This window comes from Peromyscus californicus, unplaced genomic scaffold (assembly GCF_007827085.1).
Source record: "Peromyscus californicus insignis strain IS unplaced genomic scaffold, ASM782708v3 Scaffold_6__1_contigs__length_162567912, whole genome shotgun sequence".
NCBI classification, from domain to species: Eukaryota; Metazoa; Chordata; class Mammalia; order Rodentia; family Cricetidae; genus Peromyscus; species Peromyscus californicus.
In genome coordinates, this window is record NW_026294584.1 from 53,377,480 (window position 1) to 53,399,997 (window position 22,518).

Consider the following 22,518-nt stretch of genomic DNA (forward strand, 5'->3'; position numbering starts at 1 on the left):
TCCCATCCCACCTCTTCTAATGATCTTCTAGTTGAGGTTGATTTGAGGGATATATATCACGTTGTATGTGTATTTGCATGTATATGGTGAGGAATATATTTTAGAGAGAACCCTAATATCAAATAGGTTTGTTAAAGTTCTCATTGAAGCATGTTGGCTATGTTAAGTGATGCTTGCGTGGATAGGGAGGCTGAGAAGGCATACGTGTGGGTCCCAGGGTTTTGACTTAACCACCACCCATAATGTAAAGGAATATTTTAGAGGGCTAGATAATTTTCCATGGAACATTTTCCAGAAGTGTTGCCTTACAGAAAATGGAAAAGTTTTTCAAGAGTCAGGCAACTGAGTCAGGCTTTTTTTCTTTTTGATGGCCAGAGTTTTTGGTGACTAGATTAAAGAAAGAATATTTAAATTTGTATAAGATGTTATGTATATATGAAAGAAAATAGACATTTTTATTGCTCTACCAAATGGGATGATTTGTGTTTCCAATGAAAGAAGCATATTTTAAATGCTTTATAAAAATATTAAATATCCCACCCTATATAAATCTCTAATGAGATACTCATTTGGGGAATTTTATCAAAGAGGAGACTTCCTGAGTCTGTCCAAGATAGGTAAGAATTGGAGAGCCCAGAAGCAGTGGGTCTTCAACGGTGCCCCCCTCCTCCCATGAGAGCCCAGAAGCAGTGGGTCTTCAACGGTGCCCCCCTCCCCCTCCTCCCATGAGAGCCCAGAAGCAGTGGGTCTTCAACGGTGCCCCCCTCCTCCTCCCATGAGAGCCCAGAAACAGTGGGTCTTCAATAGTACCCTCCCCCTCCCTCCCATGAGAGCCCAGAAACAGTGGGTCTTCAATAGTACCCTCCCCCTCCCTCCCATGAGAGCCCAGAAGCAGTGGGTCTTCAACGGTGCCCTCCCCCTCCCTCCCATGAGAGCCCAGAAGCAGTGGGTCTTCAACGGTGCCCTCCCCCTCCCATGAGAGCCCAGAAGCAGTGGGTCTTCAACGGTGCCCTCCCCCCACTCCTCCCATGAACTTCTTTTGATGGTAACCTTGGTGACACCCGTCTCTTCTCTAAATTGTTTCATCTCTCCTACTTAAAAGAAGTGTGAATGTAACAATCCTAACTTCTCTTCTCTCTTCTTCCCTTCTTCCTTCTCCTTCTCCATTTCCCTGCCCCATGTTTCCTCCCCTGTTCTCCAGGAACCTTCTGCATCATCTCACTGTGCACCTGTGTGGCTGGGATCAACTTTGAGTTATCACGTTACCCACGCTACCTATATGGACTTCCAGATGACATCAGCCACGGCTATGGATGGTCCATGTTCTGTGCATGGGGGGGCCTGGGCCTCACACTAATCTCGGGATTCTTCTGTACCTTGGCCCCCTCTGTCCAACCTGTCCCGAGGACCAACTGCCCTAAATCCAGACCAGAAAATGGGACAGTGTGCTAAAAAAAAAACAAAACCATACATATATATATATAAATATATATATAATATACATATATAAAATGAAACTCAATCAAGATGATGCCAGTGCCAAGGTAGAGTTGAGTTGGCTCAGGCACCTGCATCTCATCAGACTTTGTGTTGCCTCATCTCCAAGATGGGAAGGGTGTTCCCATCCTGTGGCTCTCTCATCAGTTCTTGACTTTGGCTTCATGATTTCTTCAAGACAGAGTGAAAGCCATCACCACCTGCGGTAGCATCTTGACCCCTGTCACTCATAAGGATGCGGTGGTGAACTGGAAGGGACAGAGGCAGTGGTCTGGAGCAACACAGATACAGAGAAGAAAGTGCTACACTCTGGGCCAGCAGGAAAGGCCACCGCCACCCCAGCCATCATATCATGGGGAAACTCAGTCCCTCGAGCTCATAGAATGTAACCACATCTTTGAGGCCATTTTCAGAACCACTTCTCTGCTCCTCCTGTTCTGAGCTCCTTCCCAGCCCACCAGCGACACACCAAGAGTGGGAGAGAAAACAGACTGAGAAGGAAGTTTTCTCTTTGTGGCCAAACCGTCGGACAATGTCTTAGAGGTGGGAAGGGGAGAGAACATGCTGAGAGGCAAGATCAGCATCAACAAAAGGACATTTCAGTGGATGCTCGGAAAACCCAGTCTTACCTTCCAGCTGCCTTACACCCAGTTAAACGAGAGGCCACCTTGTCCTCCCCTGCCTGCGCTCTCTGGGCAGATGGAGCCTTCGAGCAATGCTGTGATATGTGTGTGAGTGTGTGTGTGCGTGCGTGTGTGCGTGTGTGCGTGTGTGCATAGGTTTTGGGTGGTTACCTTTTTCTTTTCCACTCTTTGAATGGAAATATCATCTTATTCTGTTCTCTCTCTCTCTCTCTCTCTCTCTCTCTCTCTCTCTCTCTCTCTCTCTCTCTCTCTCATTACTATTGTTTTTGACCCATTATGGAGGCCTCGAGATCTGGGAATTATCTTGAAGGGCAGGCCTTCATGGGTGCCAGTGCAGCAACTGCAGATCCCTGGAGAGAGACAAAAGTGTGTGTGTGTGTGTGTGTGTGTGTGTGTGTGTGTGTGTGTGTGTGCATGTGTGTGTGTGCGTGTGCCTGCCCATGCACATGTGTATATGTATGCACATGTGGTGGATATTTCCTGAGTGTGGGGTTTTAGTATTTGTGTTGCACTTTTTTTTTTATTATTTCTGGTACAGCTGAAATTCCCAGAGGGCAAAACCACTGGGCCAGAGAACCCTGGGGTACTTCACAGCATGGTTCTGGAACTCCGCAAGATTTAGTCCACTAATTTTGGAAGTTCAAGACACAGCTGGGCACAAAAGTCCTAAGAGAAGAGGGGGAACATGTAGCTCAGGAGAGAGAAGGAATATTGCCTCTGGTTGCTGATGTACAAGAACATATACCAAACAAGACCGTCACTCCCCATTGTGGGGGCTGTCCTTTGTCACTGGACATCTGCTCCTTTTCTAGGGGTGAGCCCTGTACAGATGAAAGGAAATGGGTCACATGCAGAGAGAGCACCTCCATGTCCCATGGGCTCCAGTTTGTATGATATTATGTAAATCAATGGAGAACTCCTGACTCTTTCATTTCTTATCCCTTTCCTCTTGATCTTCAAGACCATGAATCCCAAAATAGCTATCTCTCTTAGTGCTAGCGCCCAGACTGAGGTGGGACAAGGCCATCCGGGTATCTCAGGCTTGCTTGAGCAGATTGGCACTGGGTGCTGGCAAGGGAAGAAGTCAGGCAGAGCTGTGAATGCCACATGGCAGGAGCAGCTCATGGTTACCTTGGGGACCCTGCTGGTGCCAACTGTCCCTGGGGAGGCAAGGAGAGAATCCTGAGCTGGCGCAGCCATGGTCAGCCATGCAGAAGGGGAGCTCAGCTGCTGCAGAACAGATCTGCTTTGGGAACTTTGCCAACCACTCAGCAGCCTTCCTCCCCTAAGTGCTCCACTGTAGCTCCCTGTTCTCAGCCTCTGTTCCTACCAGACTGCTCACCTACTAACAGTTTCCCTGTCCTTCCTCCATCCAATAGGCTGTAGGGCCTGGTCGTCTCATCAGCTCTCTCTCTCTCTCTCTCTCTCTCTCTCTCTCTCTCTCTCTCTCTCTCTCTCTCGTGTGTGTGTGTGTGTGTGTGTGTGTGTGTGTGTGTGTGTGTGTGTACGTACATGTATCTATCAGGGTGTGATATCCAATGGGCTTCAATGTGGGTAACTCTTTGAGTGTGTCTCTCTGGTGCAGTGTGTGTGTGTGTATACCTATATAGAAGTATGGATGCATTTCTCAAGACTCCCTCATCAGGGCCCTGGTCAGATCCTACAGAAGGTCTTACATGTGAGTAGTCCGCGTGCAGGAGTGCCAGGTGAACAGGGGGAAGCTGGGTGTCAGGGAATGCTACTGGCTTCCAACCGAGATTCTAAGGGTTGTTCTTAAGATAAGCAGTGTATTCTATGATAGGGGAAATAATTTTCAGAAAAAAAATCAGTTTTTTTAATTGAGAATTTCCTTTTTCTTTTCCTTTGAAAAGCTAGATTTTTCTCTTGAGGTGAAGGACATACTTGGGATTGGAAAATGAAAGTACCTCAGATTGAGAGGATTTTTGTCTTCCTCCAGGGTATCTTGGCCTGAGCAGGGACAAGTTGGTGTCCATGAACATCTACTTGGGGGCACAGAACTTGTCTGTGATGGAATATTAATTCCAGTTGTTTTCCAGTTGCAAAGAGATGGAGGAAGCTAAGCTAAATGGGACAATTTGCTATCGACTAAACTTTTCTTAAGTAAACTTGTTTGAACATACAAGCTCACAGACCTCCCATTTATGCCCTGTTCTTTTTTTTAATTCATATTCATCATAAACAGATCATCTGCTCTATCCAATTGCCCAACTCTATGACAAACTTTTAATAAAACTTACTGGCTTCCTTTGAAACATGAGCATTCCTGAAATATTAGATGGACTCCCAGGAAGAAGATAGATTCTCTGGCTCAGTTTATTCAACACACCATTAGTAGAGCAGGACCTTAAAGTAACCTTCTCGCTCTATCAACCAGACAGGTGCAGGTACACACATCCTGGGGTCTGTACTGCTTAGCAACAAAAACAAGCTCCGACACCTGATCAGGACAGAAGTCTCCACAATGATAGCTGATAGATAGCAATCTCTGTCCGGGTGACCTGATCCTTCCATCACAGGGGATGGACCACTGGTTAAAGGGAGCCCCTCTCAGGCAGTTTCTGGAGCTTTCTGGCTGTGAGGTGGCTAGGGAATGAGTACAAGAGAGAGCATAGAAGGAGCCTTGGTTTGTGAAGCACTCTAGTTCAGACTCCACTAACTCTAAATCATACACTCCAACCTTCTGAGGGGACTGAGAGCCAGTGACCTCTGCAAGACCCCCAGTTCCTACCCAGGTCAAGTTCAAATTCTTTTAGCTGTGTGTCTACAAGGAACATGACTGCACATGCTGTGGGCTCTGTGCAAATGAGCAGTGTGAGAGCAGTTTCAACGTTCACTTCCCTTGATCTCTCCTAGACTGGAGATTTGGGAACACTGGGGGTCTAGCTGCGAGTAAGTACAATTTCTTTTCCTCGTTTGGAAGTTATGGCTCTTTTTCTGCTTTCTTCTGCCTACGGCTTTCCTTATGATCAGTTTGTGACAGTCGCCTTCTGAAGGAGGAGAGGGACTTCAAGCACCCCTCTCCTTGTTCACCATGGCCCAAGGTCTCACAAGGATGTGTGTGGCTCACTGACATCAAAATATAAGAAAGAAAATGTCTGTTTCAGCTTCAGTCACCTGAACAGTCTTTCAGCAGTCCTCTTTGTCACCTCTAGAAATCCTGAAAGCATAATTAGACAGCTCCACCAGATCAAAGATCTTTGGCCTCAGGTCCCTGAGTGGTGCCCTGGGCCCTGGCACTGTGCTGGTATATTTTCCCTCTGTCCAGGGTTCTATCCAAGTATGTCACTTTTCCACCATAGGAGAGGGTACCCTGAGACTTTACATCTCCTTGGTCATCCATATACATAGTAAGAGACCTAACAGGAAAAGGTCGCATGTGTCTTCCTGACTTCAGGAAGATGTGCCATTTAGGTCTCCAGTGCTGCCCACCTAATAAAATTCGGAATAATGAAGTTAAACTCATGGCTCAGAACATTTGGCTTCAACTGTCTTAGTCTGGGAACATCCATCCACTGACTTTCAATCATGTAGTGGAAGAAGTGGGGATAGACCCAGACACCCTCTGTCTTTGTTTATGTGGACTATTGGTTGCTTCTCCTAGTTCAAGGGAATCTTCTTTTCTGAACATGTCTCTGCTGCGCCTGGGCTGAGTTGCCCCAGCGAGCACATCTATCCCTCCCCAGGGAAAAAGGATAAGTCAGAAGAACTGATAACACACATAGTAACAGGGAAGCACATCTCAGCTGGACCAGCCTTGGTGCTGTCTTCCGGCTCATGGAGACAGAGGAAAGGGACAGGTTTTTCTTTCATGCAAGTCCAGCAGAGCAGATGCTTACAGATGATGCCTCTCGGAGTGTTGACTTCTAAGATTATGTTTACCATCTTTCCATTGATGTTTCTATGCCACAAAACATTTCTTTGACATTGTTCCTAGTCCTTAGACTGGGTTGTTACTAGCTATTGAGCTTTCCCCCCTGAGGAATACATGCTCATTATAGAAAACTAGAAAAAAAAAAAGCATGCAAAAGACTGAGAGACCAATCATAATCCCATCATTCTGAGGCCTCTACAGTGGGCCCAGTCATAATGGTCAGCACCTCAGAACCTCTGCAGTGAGTGGTTGTCATTGGGGGAGATAAATGGGGCCAGGAGGACATGGCATGGCCACCGAACTGGCATCAGTAATTCTGTGTTCTTGGCAGCAACAACACAAGCCCCAAGGACAGCAAGGAGGTCTTTGAAAACTCATGCCAGAGCTAAAGGTTACTATTTAGGGATTCTCTCTCTCTCTCTCTCTCTCTCTCCTACTATTCTTTTTTCCAGGTGCCATCTCAATCTAATCATGGGTATAAATTCACTAATTAAGCTACACTTGTATAATGCAGCCCTGACTGTACATTTCATTCTGCTCTGTACTGATACGATTTGTGACTCTGGGCACTGTGTCTTCTCCATACTTGAACATCCTCATCTACAAAATGAGGATGGTGATAACGTTTTACCTCATGGTATATTAACGGTGACAAAGAAGCTGCAAAGCGATTTGCAAACATGAAATGTCTATGAATTATGCACTGTTCAAATTACCCGTTATCGGCAGCGTAGCCACTAAAATGGAATGGTTCCATCCAGGCTCTGCCAAGTGCTATAATGTGGAGGGGGGGGGGGCATCTTGGTTGCTGACTAGAGTGTAGCTGTCCAACTGGAGCACATGGGGTTCACTCCTCCCTTCAAACCCTCTGGAGGAATTGCCTCCTTCATATTCTTCACCCATTGCCAGACTCACTTCCTTTTCTCCAAGGCCAGTTTAGCAAAGTGCACGCTCATTCCTGTTATTACCAGAAGTGATGGAGCGAAGAGACCATGTGGAAGCTAAGAGCATACATAGATGGCTGTAGCAGTTCACCTCTAAAGCAGGTGTGGAGTTAATGCTGTTTGTTTGTTTGTTTGTTTGTTTGAACAGTTCTAGTATCATTCCTAGCTGTACATGTTCATGTTGGGGAAAAGTCAAATTCTTAAAGCTTTTAAAGTTCCCTCATGTTTAGAGTGAGGATAGAGTGAGAGCCCGCTTCCTCTTGTCAGGCTGCAACGCTAATAACTTCTGAGTTCTGATAGGAGGTCCTCTGAATGGTATATCCAGTTGGGATATTGCCCAGTATGATCTTGCTTGGATCCTGGATTCTAAAGGGGAAAAGAACAGATTCCCCAAAAGAATCCCCATGCTTTTCTTCTTCCCTACGTGCACCGAGACTTTCTACCAGAGAATAACAAGTCCTTGCTCTCTGTATGACTAGAGCCCGGCCAAAAGTAAGGGTAATGGTATGCCTGCAAGGGTGGCTTGTTCAGGGCCAAGAAACAGAAACTGGGTCCCAGTCTAGGCATCACCCAGCTGCAGCTCAGCCTGGCATCTCCCTGACACATGCCAGCCTACTACTCTTCATGCCTAAGGCCTGTTGTGACTCCCCAGGGAAACAACCCTGTGTCCCCCATTTTTCTCCCCTGGGCCCCAAGCTTTTTCTTTCCTCTCTGGGTGGCCCATAGGCCCCTTCTCATTTGTATGTACTGGTATGTCTGCATTATGAGTGTGCCGATGCCTTCACACAGAGATTTCACAGAACCACTCTTGTGCCCCTTCCCTGCCCCATCCCACTGCCCACGGTGTGACTGTTTTGCTATTCAAGACTATCTGTAAAAATGTACAAATAAAAGTGAAAGCTGGAAATAAAGGGGAGGGGTATTGCAACTACTCAAATGCTGAATAGAGCCCTCAGTTTTCTGAGGGCTTGTGAGGACTGCCCTAGAATCCTGACTCTGGTGGCACTTGAAGGGAGGGATACCTGTCACAGGAGAGTGTTCTGGTTGTTTCCCTGGTGGTTGCTCATGCTTGCTTAGTACTCTCTGTTCTGAAGACGTTTGCCTTTAAAGTTAAGTCACTCTCCCCCTAAATAAAAGCATTATCATCAAAGTTAGAAGAGTGAAGGTCATAGCCGACATCAACCCAAAGACCTGACCTGGGGTGACATTAGGGACTTTGTTAATAGAGCACCTGGAACCTTGGGTGAATCTTGTGACCTCACCATGTATCCATGTCCTCTCAGTCTCACAGGGAGCAGGGTGACATTGGGGACTCATGGGACACCAGGTCTCCCCCGTCCATTCTGCTGCTGTTTGTACCCTTGCTGGCTGTTGCAGGCTGACCGAGCTGAGGCAAATCAGGAGGCAAATGCTTTCTCCCTGTTGCTCTTGGCCCAAGCTGATATCCCTCGCAAAGTCACCTCAAGCCAGCAGCCAGTTAGTGTGCAGAGTCCAAAGCCTTTTATCTACCTGTTCAGTCCCAGATGCCTTGTCCAACCCACTTTGATGATCTCGTCTTGCTCTCTCTGCTGATAGAGCATTGCCTCGTAGGACTGGGGCGGGAGAAAGAGCATGAAAGGACATGGTGCGAGTGAATTGCTTTACCAACTGTGGCTTGCTCTACAAATGCAGCTTACTGTGAGAAGACGCAGACCCTGGCCAGGGGACATTATGAAATGGGAAGGAAAAAAAAAAATAAAGGCGGTTCTGGGGCTGGGGTGGAGGCTGTGGGTAGAAGATGTGCTGAGATCGACTTAGAGGTTAATGAAAACTTTGGGATGAAGAAATTTCTGTGCTTCCAAAATCCCCTCAGCAGAGTGACAGAGAAATATCCCCAAGGCAGTAATCCTGGAGTCGGAGGGATTAGGATAGCACAGGGTATGGATAATCAATCCTGGAGTGCAAGCAGCTGCCAGAGAAGGGTAGTTTTCTCAGAGAGATGCACAGCTTCGGCCTGTGCCAGCACCCCCTCCACTCATGACTATAGACACCTTCAGTCTACAACTTCCCTGTCCCTGATGGACCTTGGTGACCCTCCTTGAGACTTGTACAAGGAAGGTGATTTAGACCACTGCTGTCCAATAAAATTTGATGCGAGATATGTATGCAATTTGAAATATCCCACTAGCTGCATTTTAAAGCACCAACCAAACAGGTGAAATTAATTTCCATACTATATTTTAACCCAGCATATGAAAAATATTAGCACTTCAACATGGGATCAATATAAAAGTTACTGGCATGTTTTATGTTCTGGTTATTTCAAATGAAATCTAAATCTAAGGTGAATTTGACCCCGAGAAAGCATCTCCAACTGGCTCAACCACATTTTTAGTGCTCAAAAGCTGCATCAGGCTTCTGGTACCCGTCTAGGAGAAGCCAGCCTTAGGTCTGTTCAGAGACTGAGCAGGATGCCCTTGCCATGTCACTCACTGTTGCAGATTTCATTATGGGGAACAAAGGCAAAGGCAGCATTTGCTGAGTAGGAAGCAGAGCTAGCTCCACCATGCTGTCTCACCTCTGGAAGTTCTACTTTGCCTGCTTAGTAAGGGGAGAGAGCTGCTGTGAACCAGCCACATGTTATATCTGCCGCAAGAGTCATTAGTGCTATCCCTGGACATGGCCTTGATGACCTGTCAAAACCCTAAGGGGAAAGCAGGCCGTGTGCCCTTCGGCTGTAGGAGCATCAGCCACCACCCATTCTACCCATAGAGATGTCTTTTATCTCATAATAAGGGATAGACAGGCCTCCCCATTGTTAAGAATACACATCTCTCCCACTTCTTAACATCTGGTGGAGTCTCCTGCTAAGAACATCTCACTGATATTTGGAGCTGTTTAATCCATCCTCCAATTTCTTTGATTTTTTTTAATCTTGAATGCTGAATGGAGATATGGGAGAAGAGCAGCAGGCAGACTGTATCTCCTAGGAGGTGGCAGAGACAAGTTCTGTCCTTACACTAGGACTCAGGCCACCATTTCCTACCTCTCCTTTCTGCTTAGAGATCTTCCTTAGGTCTAAATAAGCCTCATTTGTGTGGGAAATAGACAGGTAGTGAGATCTTAGGGCATAGAACAGAGTAAATATAAGCAAGCCTCTGGGCATTTTCTAGTCATTTCAAAGAGCCGGTATGATAAGGCTTGGTTCACTTAAAATCTATCATTCTGGGCCCCATGCTGCCGAGCAGGGGAAAGGGAGCTGATTTGGTGAGTATGTTTTATATGTGGTCATTAGACAGGGACCATCGCCGGCAAACCTCTCAAACACCTGGAGTGTTTATGGTCCGACAGATTATTGCTCAGTCAATATAAATTTATTTACCTTCACTCTAATTTGCATAGTGCTTTCTGATTGGTTAGACACGGTGTGGTGTATACTGCAGGATTCTAACAACGACTCTCCCCTTGGAGGTAGCAATTCCTGTGGTTATTGGTGCTAAAAATAAGATTAAATATTATGTTAATTTGTTCTGATATGATGTGAATAAATGTATTGTTTAATCTTAACAAGAATGCTACATCTTATCAGATCTATTGTACTGTCTGTTTCTTCTCATAATTAATTAATTACAGGAAAGGTGATCCAAACCAGATCTCAAAACTCTTGTGATATTCTAAGAGGAACTTAACAGGGAAGTGGGAGGGGGGGAATGAAAAGGAAAATTACCAGGTTCCTGTGACTTTGAAAGGACTGAGGAAGCAGAGAGCGTTTGGGGACTTCACTGAAACTGACTGCATCTTGCAATTTTCTTTTTCAAATTGGCAGAAATATTGTTATTTCCATCGATTGAAGAAAAAAAGTGTCTGGTAATTAATTAAATGACTTGTTAATGGAAAAAATAAAAATAAATAACCTGTCAGTTGTGGAATGTAAACTGATTAAACAATTAAATAAAGAAGACCATGTTGTGTGTTTTAAGAAGCCGTGTCTGCTCTCTGTTTGGGGGATGGGTGGGAGTGGGGAGGGTACAGGCTGCAGTATTTCCTGGAGAATGGTGTTCCCTGGGGTTGTGTAGAGAAATAAATTGTACGATTCTTACACAGCTAGCTGAAAACGCTAATCCAGAAGGAAACTGACAATAGACATTTCAATAATGTGCTGGCCAAAGGTCTATGCTTTGTGGATTGGGGCAGAGACAAAAATGTGCAGATGGAGTGAAAGAGAAACAAGAGGAAATTTGTTTTGTTTTGTTTTGTTTTTTTCTGCCATCACAGACATCAAGAACAAGAAATTCATAGGCATCATGAGATGTTGCGGTTGCTAGTTACATTCCAGCCCCTTGACCAATTTCCTAGCTACCAGCAAAGAGGAAAACTTCTTAGTCTTCCCTAGCTTGGTCCCTAACTTAAAGTCACATTTCCTCTCTACCCACCTACTCCTCAAAAGCTTCTGGCACGTGTATGACAAGGAATGCTGGGAGAAAGAAAGGTTAATTGGAGGTGAGTGCTTTAAAAACGAGTCTTATTTCTCCATCAATATCTCTAGGTTTAAAGGAGGAAACTGGCTTTGTGTGATATAAGCGGAAAATGAGTTTCCTGAAAAGACATGGCTAGGTAGAAGCCTGGGTAGTCAGACTCCCATCCTGGTGTTATCTGGACCACTGGGACACAGTTGTTGGACTCTGGACTTCAGAGATTGCCCTGCTGTTCTTCCTGCTTCTTCTGCCCTGGGGATGCATGGCTACCCCTGTCCCCACCTCCCCTAGAGTCCTCATGTCACTGCTTTGTGAAGACAGTAGCTTTTGATTTATAATCCCAGGTGGGTGCGCCGTGGAAGGAAGGTAGGAAAAGTATACATCCTTTTCAGCTTCTCTCTTAGGTGGGTAGCTCACACTGTCACTCAAATCACTGAAGTAGACTATTCCTCGGACAGAGCTGCTAAGTGGCCAAAGAGCAAAAGAGGCCCCTTAGAGCGGGACACTTCAGGAAGAAGGAGGATTCCTGAGTGAGTGGTACCTCACTGTGTCTCTGTAGCACACACCGAGTCTCCAAGTGGCTGTCATACAAATCATGACCTTTGTGATAGCAGCCTAGATAGATCGCCTTCTAGATAGAAGCTAGAAGCTTCTGTGGGGAGATATGTTCAATGCTGGACACTGTGAAAGACTCAGGGTTACTCATTACATAGCTGCACACATCTAGTCTGATTTAAAAAAGAAAAAGTCATGGATTGATTTTTAAAGAAGGCATCTTGAGGGTAATAAAAATAAACAGAAAAAAATTCAAAAATAAGTGCCCGTCAGAGGAGGGTGACATGTCATAGATGTGGGGAAGATATCCTGAGTGCAGAAACACCGGAAGAAACCATAGACCAGATTTCTCAAGTGGCATTCCCCCAACTCATCATAGATGAGATGTCCCTTGGAAGAGAGGCAAAAATGAAAAGATTATTGATCTCAAGTGAACGTCTCTGAGGGAGGCAGGTGGGATTTAAAGGCCTCCTCCTCACTGGGCACAGGTGATGAGGACAGGGAACCTGCATTTACCAGGTCCTGTGACTTCAGCATGGCAGCCAGCATTCTGACCCGAGAGGTGGGTGGTTTCATCAGCAGCTACCTGAGGCAGAATACCCCATGCAGTGCCTAGTAGACTGCCCAGGGGAAGCCTCAAAGAGCATGACACTCTGTTCTCCTTCTTTTTCCAATAAAACACAACTTTGATTTCTGTATCTGTGATGAATTATGCAGTCCACTGGGTTCAAGGGAGAACTGGGTTTGTAGAAGATATGCCTAATCCCACCCCCATCACCTGGGTCCCAGTGCCTCCAGGCACACATATCCATATGGCAAGAGCTGTTAAATCATCGCAGCAAGGCAACTCCAACATCTATAACCAAGTCACAGAATACTCAGTGTGGTCCCTGGAGAGGCCCTCTGGGTAAACTTCCTTCCCTGAATGCTCCTAGCTAAGTCCCTTCCCCAGCCTCATAGCATCATGCTGTGTCTTGTGGTAGTTAGCAAGGATGGAGGAAAGGACCCTCCTAGATAGCAGGAATGTGGGCTTTTCTTCATACTCTGGTGAATACTTACGGACCTGAAAACCACAAGTCTTCCCTCACCCATTCACCCAAGCTGTTCTTCAGTGGTAGTGTTAAACCTTTTTTAGCATTTCTTGGGGAATTCCCCGCCCCCAACCATCCTCTGGTTCAGTGATTTGCTTGGAGGATACAGATTCAAATTAGCAAGGATCAAAGACACGCAGGACAGAGTTCAGGAGAGACCAGGTGCATGCTTCCGCTTTTTCCTGTGGTAGATTTGCACAAACAGCATTTCATTCTCACAACAGTGCTTCGTGACGACATCCAGAAAGCGCTGGCAACCACGCTTTAGCTAAGCTTCCAGGGAGTTGAGTGTTCACTTGGGTAAACGCTTACCGCCTATGAATCTCACCTGACTTGATTATTTTTCTTACTGCTGTGACCAAATACCCAACAAAGGTAACTTAAGGAAGGAAGAGTTGATTTTGGATCACAGTTTCAGAGCACAGCCCATTGGTGAAGGGAATATACGGAGGCAGGACTATGAGGGAGCTGGTCCCATTTCGTCCACAGTCACCGCGCAGAGAAACCAACGCCAGTGCTCAGCTCACGTTCTCTGTTTTATTCACCGTTCTGTCCAGGACTCCAGCCCATTGCAGGGCGCCTCCCACATTCAGAGTGGGTCCTCCTTGCTCTGTCGAGCCTTTCTGGAAACACCTTCGTAGAAGCGCCCAGAGGTATGTTTCCGTGGTGATTCTGATCATGAGTATTAATCATCAATGTCACTTAGTCTCTAGCCCTGTGTGGTAGTTACTTTTCTGTTACTATAATAGAACACCGTGGCCAGAGTCCATTTATGAAAGAAGGGGTTTATTTTCGCTTACAGTTGCAGAGGAACAAGTCCATCATGGTGGGGAGGCATGACAGCAAGCACCAGGCACGATGGCAGGAGATGGCCGTTGAGAGGTCACATCTTCAGTAGCAAACACAAAGAAGAGAGAGAGAGAGAGAACTGGAAGCAGGATGAGGCTATAAACTCCCAAAGCCTGCCTCCAATGATGTACTTCCTGCAGCAAGGCTGCAGCTTTCTAGAGACACTGGTTTAAAAAGACACCTTAGCAAGGGATGCTGAAAGTCCAGTAGTGTTACTAGATATGGGGGCGGGAGCAAGAGGAAGTTGGATTTGATCAGCACATGCTATATGGAGGCCACACAGAACTCCATCAGCATGTATAGTTAATGCATGTTAATCAAAAGCAAAAAATAAAAAAGATACTTGGTTTATGTGGTGGCTTGAATGAGAATACCCCCCACCACCCTGCCCATGCTTAATCCCCACTTGGTGAACTGTTTGGGAAGAATTAGGAGGTGTGGTCTTGTTGGAGTAGGTGTGGCCTTGTTGAAGGAGCTGTCTAAGCCTATGGGGAACATTCTCGGTCAAACTACCCCACCCAGCCAGAGGTAAAACTGGTAACCCACAGTCAAGGTCTCTACCATCCACCACAATATTGCATAAATGATCTCTTGTGACTCAAGATAAGCCAGGTAAAAGAAGTCATTGTCATCAGATAGGATATTCTAAGGGCTTAGAGGTTGTTTCCCAGGAGCCGGCCAAAGGCCAGACCTTTTATTGGAATGTGCAGTGTTTGGTCAACTCCAGCCTGCTACCTCAACCTTTTACTGCACATTAAGCTTTGAGATAAGTTAGAACAAACAGAACATATTTCCTGTCCACGTTAAAGCTCATCCTCAGGTATTCAAATTCCCTCTTCTTTGCCTTCTACAGACCAACCTAGCTTTGGCCGCCTTCCTCTGCTGCAGACCAACCTAGCCTTGGCCTTCTTCATCTGCTGCAGACCAGCCTAGCCTTGGCCTTCTTCATCTGCTGCAGACCAGCCTAGCCTTGGCCTTCTTCATCTGCTGCAGACCAACCTAGCCTTGGCCTTCTTCCTCTGCTGCAGACCAGCCTAGCCTTGGCCTTCTTCGTGGACCAATAGCTTGAAGTTCTCTAAGTGTCTCCTTTCTATCGGCTTCTTCTCAGGTGGTTCCCCTGGTCACAGGATGCTGGAGTAGGAGAACGGATATGCAAAGAGCACAGAAGCATGAGTGTTTAGGCAGATTTGACTTTGAATTCCTCTCCATACAAACTAGATCATGCAGCCTCCTTAACCTGTGTCCCTATAAAATGGGTATAGCAACATCTACCTCCCAGAATAGTGTAGAAAATGGAAGAGAGAGTACCTGGCCCAGAATTGTTTCTCAGCACCTTCCAGCCCCCTCTCACCTCCTCTGTGCTATGGGTCCTTTTTCTTTATTGTGCATATACCTAAGAAGACTTTCTGAACTGAAGTTTGCTCACGGTTCAGCATCCCACAGATATCCTTTTCTCACTACGTCAGAAGCTGATGAACAGGGGCTTGAGAAATGGCTCAGCAATTAAGAGCACTTATCTTCTGGCTCTTGCAGAGGACTCAGGCTTAGTTTCCAGAACCCACACCAGGCAGCTCATAACCATCTGCAATTCCAATTCCAGAGGATGTAACACCTTTTTCTGGCCTCTATAGGTACTTGGACACATATGGTGCACATAAACTCATGCACACACACACACACACACACACACACACACACACACACACACACAAAAATATTTTTTAAAAAACTGATGTGCAGTGGATACATGGATAATTTAATGTACACATATTTCCTGTAGTCAGCCATTGAAGTCTTTGCAACTGTCCTATACAGACACACAATGATGTATAATAAATATGTTCTGAATTGTTTTTAATCCAGGAGACAAAAAGGTTGATATTGAAAATTGTCTTCCCTCTGTGGAGGTCTTCCTTTTCTGGGAGTGACAGAAGTGCTCTAGGACCTTGCTCTTCTGAGAGTGCTTCTCGGCTGGCTTGTTAGCACCATGAGGGAACTCACTAGCAATGTGAACCTCAGGCCCAACCTCAGATCTCTAGAAACGGAACTTGCATTTTACTGTGGTACTGGGTGTTTGGTGGCTGGTATACACTGGTCTGGGACACTCATCTGCTACATATGTAGTTTAAAAGTTTAAGGCTCTGTCCTTTCTATGGCATCAAGACCATAGTAGGTTTTCAAAGAATAGTGAAAACTAGAAAAACAGTCTGAGGTCTCAATGCCATATCAGAGTGTTTTAATCACTGTTCTTTTGCTGTAAAGAGACACCATGACCAAGGAAACTCTTATAAAGGAAAACATTTCATTGGAGGCTTGCTTACAGTTTTAGAGGGGTAGCTTGTGATCATCACGGCTACAGCAGGCAGATATGGTGCTAAGCAGTAGCTGAGAGCTTTACATCCCGATCCACAGGCAGAAGGCAGAGAGAAAAACTCTGGGCCTGGTGTGGGATTTTGAAACCTCAAAGCCCACCCTGAGTGACAGGCATCCTTCAACAAGGACACACCTCCTAATCCTTCCCAAACAGTTTGCCAGTTGGAGACTAAGCATGCAATTATGTGAGCCTATGGGGGCCACTCCCATTCAAGCCATCCCCAAGTATTTTTTTTTATTTTTTACTTTTTGATTAATATGCATTGATTATACATATTGATGGAGTTTTATGTGTGCCTTCATATAGCATGTGCTGATCAAATCCAACTTCCCTTTACCCTGCCCCTGTATCTTGTAACCACCATTGGGCTTACAGCACACTTTCTAAGGTACATTGTTAAACTAGTGTCTCTGGAAAGCATCTTTCTCTTGGGTCTATGCCCAACAGTTAGGGAAAAGGACCAGGAGGCCAAGGCTAAGTAATTAGGTACTATTTCTCCCAGTGAACAGATGTTCAGGAGACGTTAACTCTACAGCAGCTGCTTCAGACCAGGTGTATGTAGACCCTACAGTTGCCAGCCACAATGGGAGCTCAGGATTAGACTGTCCTGGGAGAGGGGTTTGCTTTTTGTCTCTTCCTAAGAAACACTGGGCCGTGTGGCCAACTGGACCTGAGAGATTAGGAACCTCTCACCCTAGCATCAGTTCTTCTGCATTATAAACCATGGGCCAAGGTTTAACTAATGGCCACATAATCACAGGTGTGAACAGTCAGGCTGCTTGAGTGCAGAATTAATACCACGCACTAGCACTGGTTTAACCTTGAGCGAAGCAGTTAGGCTAACTCTCTTCCTCTGTAAATGGGGATAACAATAATGCTTACCTGAGAGCAGTGTTTCTCAACTGGTGGGTCATGAACCCTTTGGGGGGTGGGGGTCAAGCGATCCTTTCACCGATTGCCTAAGACCATCTGCATATCAGATACTTACATTATGATTCATAACAGTAGCAAAATTACAGTTGTAAAGTAGCAATGAAAATAATATTATGGTTGGGGGTCACCGCAACATAAGGAACTGTATTAAAGGGCCGCAGCATTGGGAAGGTTGAGAACCGCTGCCCTAGAGGGTGTTGTGGGAATAAAAAGGGCTTCTATTTTGACTAATTGTTTTTATTTTTATTTTATATGTGTGAGTGCTTCCCCGGAATGGATGTGTGTGTACCGCATGCATGCTGTGTGCAGGGAAGGCAACCAGAGGGCATCCGATCCCCTAGAACTAGAGTTACGGGCGGTTTTGTGAGACCCCACGTGGTGCTGGGAACCGAATCCAGGTCCTCTGGAAGTGCAACACGTGCTGTTAACCACTGAGCCACCTCTCCAGTCCATGAACGCTTTCTTAAAGGGGTTATTGACATATAACAGGCATTGCAGGTAAGTGTTTATTGTTAAATAATTAAAATTGTACATGGCCTATTGAAAGTCCCGCGGGCTAACGAAACCCAGCCGGATGGGGTGGTACTGAGACCGAATCCCGGCAGTCTTCCTGAAGGACAGCAGTGGAAAGGACGTTTAAGGATGTTGTTGGAAAGCCACGGGGGCTTCCGGTGGCATCACTGGGTGGGGCTTGGCCCTTCCAGGGTAGATGGGGCTGTGGACCCTATTAGAACACTGTCCATGGTTCTGCCTGTCTACTGGTCGGAACTGCAGTTGATAGTTTTCTCTGTGCATCAGTCTCTCAGATGTTGAGGGGTAGAGCTAAGAGCTCTGTCTAGGACCTCACTCACTCCCAGTGAGGCAGGGAGGAGTGTGAGCAGAACTTACCATGTGTGAGGCCTTCTTGTGTCGTCATTGGTGTTTACCACAGGAGCTCTACCAGAGGAAGGGATGGGCAATCTCATTAGCTCTTTCTCCTTATTTCTCTCTATTCTTTACATTTTGGCAGTGTGCTACATAAGACTAAAGAAACCATCTCCCCCACCCCAATCTACTGAAATAAAACAGTGCAATCCCCCTAAACACACAATGCTACTTATGGGTGAAATTGGGTTTTTTTTGTTTGTTTGTTTGAGCATATGTTTTGTGTCAGACATAGTCCTGGTTCCTGTGGGTGGAGCAGCGAACACACAAACAGAAATCTGTACCTTCAAGGAGCTGACAGCAGAGTGCAGGAGAGGGGGACAGCTTACAAAAAGCAGTAGTCAGTATGGAGACATGCTATCAAGAGAAAAGGAAACCAGAACTGGATCGGAAGTACTGGGGGTGTGGCCTGGAATGGTGAGAAGATGATGTCCCCTCGTAACAGGAAGGGAGTGAGAACAATCTGCATTCCAGGGACACAGATGTGGATACGTGGGTCAGGATTCTGAACACAAGGTAGAGGAAGAATGGAAGAGGGAGCAGCTGACAGTCCGTTCGCTTTGATGCACTTTTATTTCACCTCGTTGTTTCTGCACACTATGGGTTCAAAACAAGGATTTCACCACACTGTGGTGTTAACAAGCCACTGTTTTCACTTCCTCCCCCAAATCACCTTTTAGTAAGAGTTGGAATTACCAAATAAAATTGAGATTCCTTTGGCTCCCCTTAGACCTCACAATAAACCAGTGAGATTGCCATTCAAGCATACTTTTGAAAGGAGTTAACATTAATCGCTCTGCCATAATGACCTCCAGGCCAACAGGAGTCTTCAGCCGTCTGAGTAAGAACAAAAGGTTTTGGTGTATGACAATAAAATTTCATTGCTGGGTACTTCAGAGACCACACATAGTTTTCATGGCTGAAGAACCGTTGAGGACAACAAAACCTGTCAGTTTTTAAACTTGGTCATCACATGCCTGCTGTGGGATGTTCTGTATGGCAAATGTGTTGCTCTGATTGGTCAATAAATAAAACACTGATTGGCCATTGGCTAAGCAGGAAGTGTAGGCAGGACAAGGAGGAGAATAAAGCTGGGAAGTGGAAGGCTGAGTCAGAGAGACACTGCCAGCCGCCACGATGAGAAACAGCATGTGAAGATGCCGGTAAGCCACGACCCATGTGGCAAGGTATAGATTAATGGAAATGGATTAATTTAAGCTGCAAGAACAGTTAGCAAGAAGCCTGCCACGGCCATACAGTTTGTAACTAATATAAGTCTCTGTGTTTACTTGGTCGCCTGTGAGCAGCTGTGGGACTGGCAGGTGAGAGAGATTTGTCCTGACTGTGGATCAGGCAGGAAAACTCTAGCTACACATGCCATCTGAGGATCTTATTCAGAAGAACCCTGTGTGTGCCAGAAAGTCTTGCATGGCTATTTCCTCCTCGTTGAACCATACCCACCTGGAGAGAGGAGGGAGGCTCATCAGACTCAGGGAGCCCAGGGAACTGACAGGACTCCCATTCCTACCTATAAGATTTTGCAAGCAGCAAACAATTTCCAAGGGAGAGGGAAATCTGGACAGCCTGGAAGTTGGGCGGGGAGCTCCGGGGCTGCAGCTTCCAGGAGTATCACACATGCTGGTGTGGGACTTTTTGATGATGTAGTTGTTTTTGTGTCTGCCCATGCTCCTATAAGTAACCATAATACACTCATTGGCTCACCAAACTGGGCTTGAGCAGGATGATTTCTGTGGCAGACATTTGTGCATGTCTTTCTAGTGAAAACCACTTAAGAAAAAAAAAAGGCACCATTTCAAGAGGTAAAAATATTTGTGTGGTCAACATGATTTTTTTCTTATTTTGTAAGTCCCTTACCCCATGGTGGCATCTGAAGTTAGTTTGGCAAAGCCCCCCCCCAACCAGTCTCCAGATGCTGTGGGTGTTTACCAGAGTAATAACTGGTTTTGTTTCTTAATTGATTTTTGCCATAGGATCAAATCTAGGCCTTGTACGTCATAGGCAAGCACTGAACCACTGAGCCATAACCCCAATTTGACTGATAGTTTTAATTTAATCTGATAAATGCCCAAAAATTGTGGGTCCTAAAAGTTAATTATCTCTGAGGTCTGAGGTTCATAGGCTAAAACAGTAAAGAGTTAGGAACAAAAAAAAAATTGACTTTGATAATCTATATCTGCAAGGTGAGTTGGGGAGAATCCTCACAAGGTACAGTTTTAGATGGTAAAGTGATATCTATGCAAAGTAGTTCTCATTAATTCTGAACTGATTGGTCATAAAACCAAATGGCCTTCAGAAAGTGCTCTATCTATCTGAGCTTGAGAATTTGGATTCTAGTCCCCAGAGGCCTAAGTCCTACCTTTTAATATAACTTCCAAATGCTGAAGGATTGAGCTTCATCTACACTAAAATTAGGACTAAGCAAAAATAAAATCTATCCTTAGCTATTTTGAAGGCCAAGTGTAGATTCATCGTATTGAATATTGCATGTCCTGGAATATGCATTTTCTTCTAGAATAACCCAGTTCTTCTTATACTAAAGGCTTTTTTTTTTTTAAATTAAAATATGGAATGGCTTTTAAGCCATTTCAGAGGGAAGGAAAGAAAGCTTTTGCAAATGAGCTCCTACCTCACACAGGAAGTTAGAACACAAAGACACAGCATAGGGAAAATGCCTTAGGAATGGGAAGGCAGAGGTCAGGGTGACAATTCTCCAAGCTGGGGAGCACCAAGGACGACGACAAACTCCAAACACTGCAGAGAAGCCTAGACTGGGAGAACCCGTGCAGTCTCAGCAGGAACCGTCCAATCAGGATCTTGAACCCAAACTTCCAGCCTCAGAAATGGAAGGTAAAAAAAATCTGTTGTGTAAGCCACCCAATGTGTGTGTTAATTCTGTGACAAACCTCAAATTCTTAGCATCTGGAAGCCCAGTGACCATGGACTCTCACTTTGTATTGCCAATCACCCTTGCCTTCTTTGGAGCCAGACTTCTAAGGCTCGGCTCAGCAGCCAACTTTGTTCACTTTTCCAGCAGCTTCTGGCTGCGCACTTGGGTTTATTGGAGCCTAGACTCCAAGGAAGCCCTTTAGTGTGTCTTCTCAGCCACTTCCTACCGTGATCCTGTGTAGGGAGTGTGACTTTTATACCTCCTTGATGATGAGAACATGACTCACAGAATTAGGTATCACTCCTGAGGCCCACACAGCTGCTTTGTAGAAAACAGGAGTCTAAACCCACATCTCTGTGGCTCCAAAAGGCAATGGTTTTCCTTGCAACTTGTAGCTTATAACTTCAAAAATGCTTAAACGTCTCTAAATTTATTATCTAATGGCTACTTTTAGATTCCTTCCGCAAATCCAGATCTTCCCATTTTGTTCCAGATTCATGCTTCCTATTGAGGAGAGGGAAATCACGTCCAGTCAGAACCCCATGAAAGCAGAGGTCAGAGACTGCAATTTGAAGTTTTCCGTAACTGACAACACTCCCTTCCATTTTCTGAGCCCACGACTGCACGCTGGCATCAAACTTACCACGTCAGATGATCATCTGTGCCAACCTCATTGTTTAGACATGAGTGGAGGTGACTTGTTAAGATCCCATGGGGAGCAGAAAATTATCATCAGCCTGAAGAGCCTGTCTCCTTGTCTCACTGTGTATTATGTTTTCCCCACGAAAGGGAATGCGCACGCAAACTTGAAAGGACTTGGAGTCCAGGCCTTGTGGGAAAGTCATTATGTCTTCTTCACCTGGTCCCTATCATTTCTGGACCAAATAATGCACCAAGAAATCCACATCCTTCCATGCTGGTACCTCCCATCTGATCTATCCCTGGCAACCATATTGAAATTATAAATCCCATCTCATCAAGCTTAAAAACCTCTCAGTGGTTTTCCATTGGGCTAAAAATGAACTCAAACATCTCTGGACCACCAAGCCCTTCCTTCATCTGACTTCTCTGTTGACCCTCATTCTCGTAACTCTTCATACAACTTATCTGAAGCCACTTGGGTCCAATTCCATCTCTTCAAACAGTGCTCAGCTTCCCCGCCTCACCACTCTCCCCCACTCCACACAAACATCCCTCTCCTGGGAGCTTCACTGACACTTCTTCAGAAGACCTTCTCTGACCTCCAAACAAAAGTGAGCCTGGGCCTTGCTTTGCAGCATGCATAGATCCTAATGCGAAACTCTTGGGTTTGCTCACTTAATTTTTTTTGAAATTATACTATAATTACATCATTTCCCCCTTTTCTTTCTTTCCCCTAATCCCTCCTATGTACCCCTTCCCCTTGATCTCTTTTAAATTCATGACCTCTCATATATTTTTCCTTAATTTTTGT

General features: G+C 45.5%; 1 protein-coding gene across 3 annotated transcripts in view; it reads left to right on the forward strand.

The window, feature by feature from the left end:
- The window catches only part of Tmem178b (transmembrane protein 178B), a 431,719-nt gene extending 420,781 nt beyond the window's left edge, over positions 1-10,938 (forward strand). For all 3 annotated transcript variants that reach the window (XM_052720798.1, XM_052720801.1, XM_052720799.1), the window contains one exon: positions 1,202-10,938. In XM_052720798.1, the coding sequence (XP_052576758.1) occupies positions 1,202-1,452 (251 nt within the window). In that variant the 3' untranslated portion in view covers positions 1,453-10,938. The remainder of the gene's footprint in view (positions 1-1,201) is intronic.
- The last annotated feature ends 11,580 nt before the right edge of the window (positions 10,939-22,518 follow it).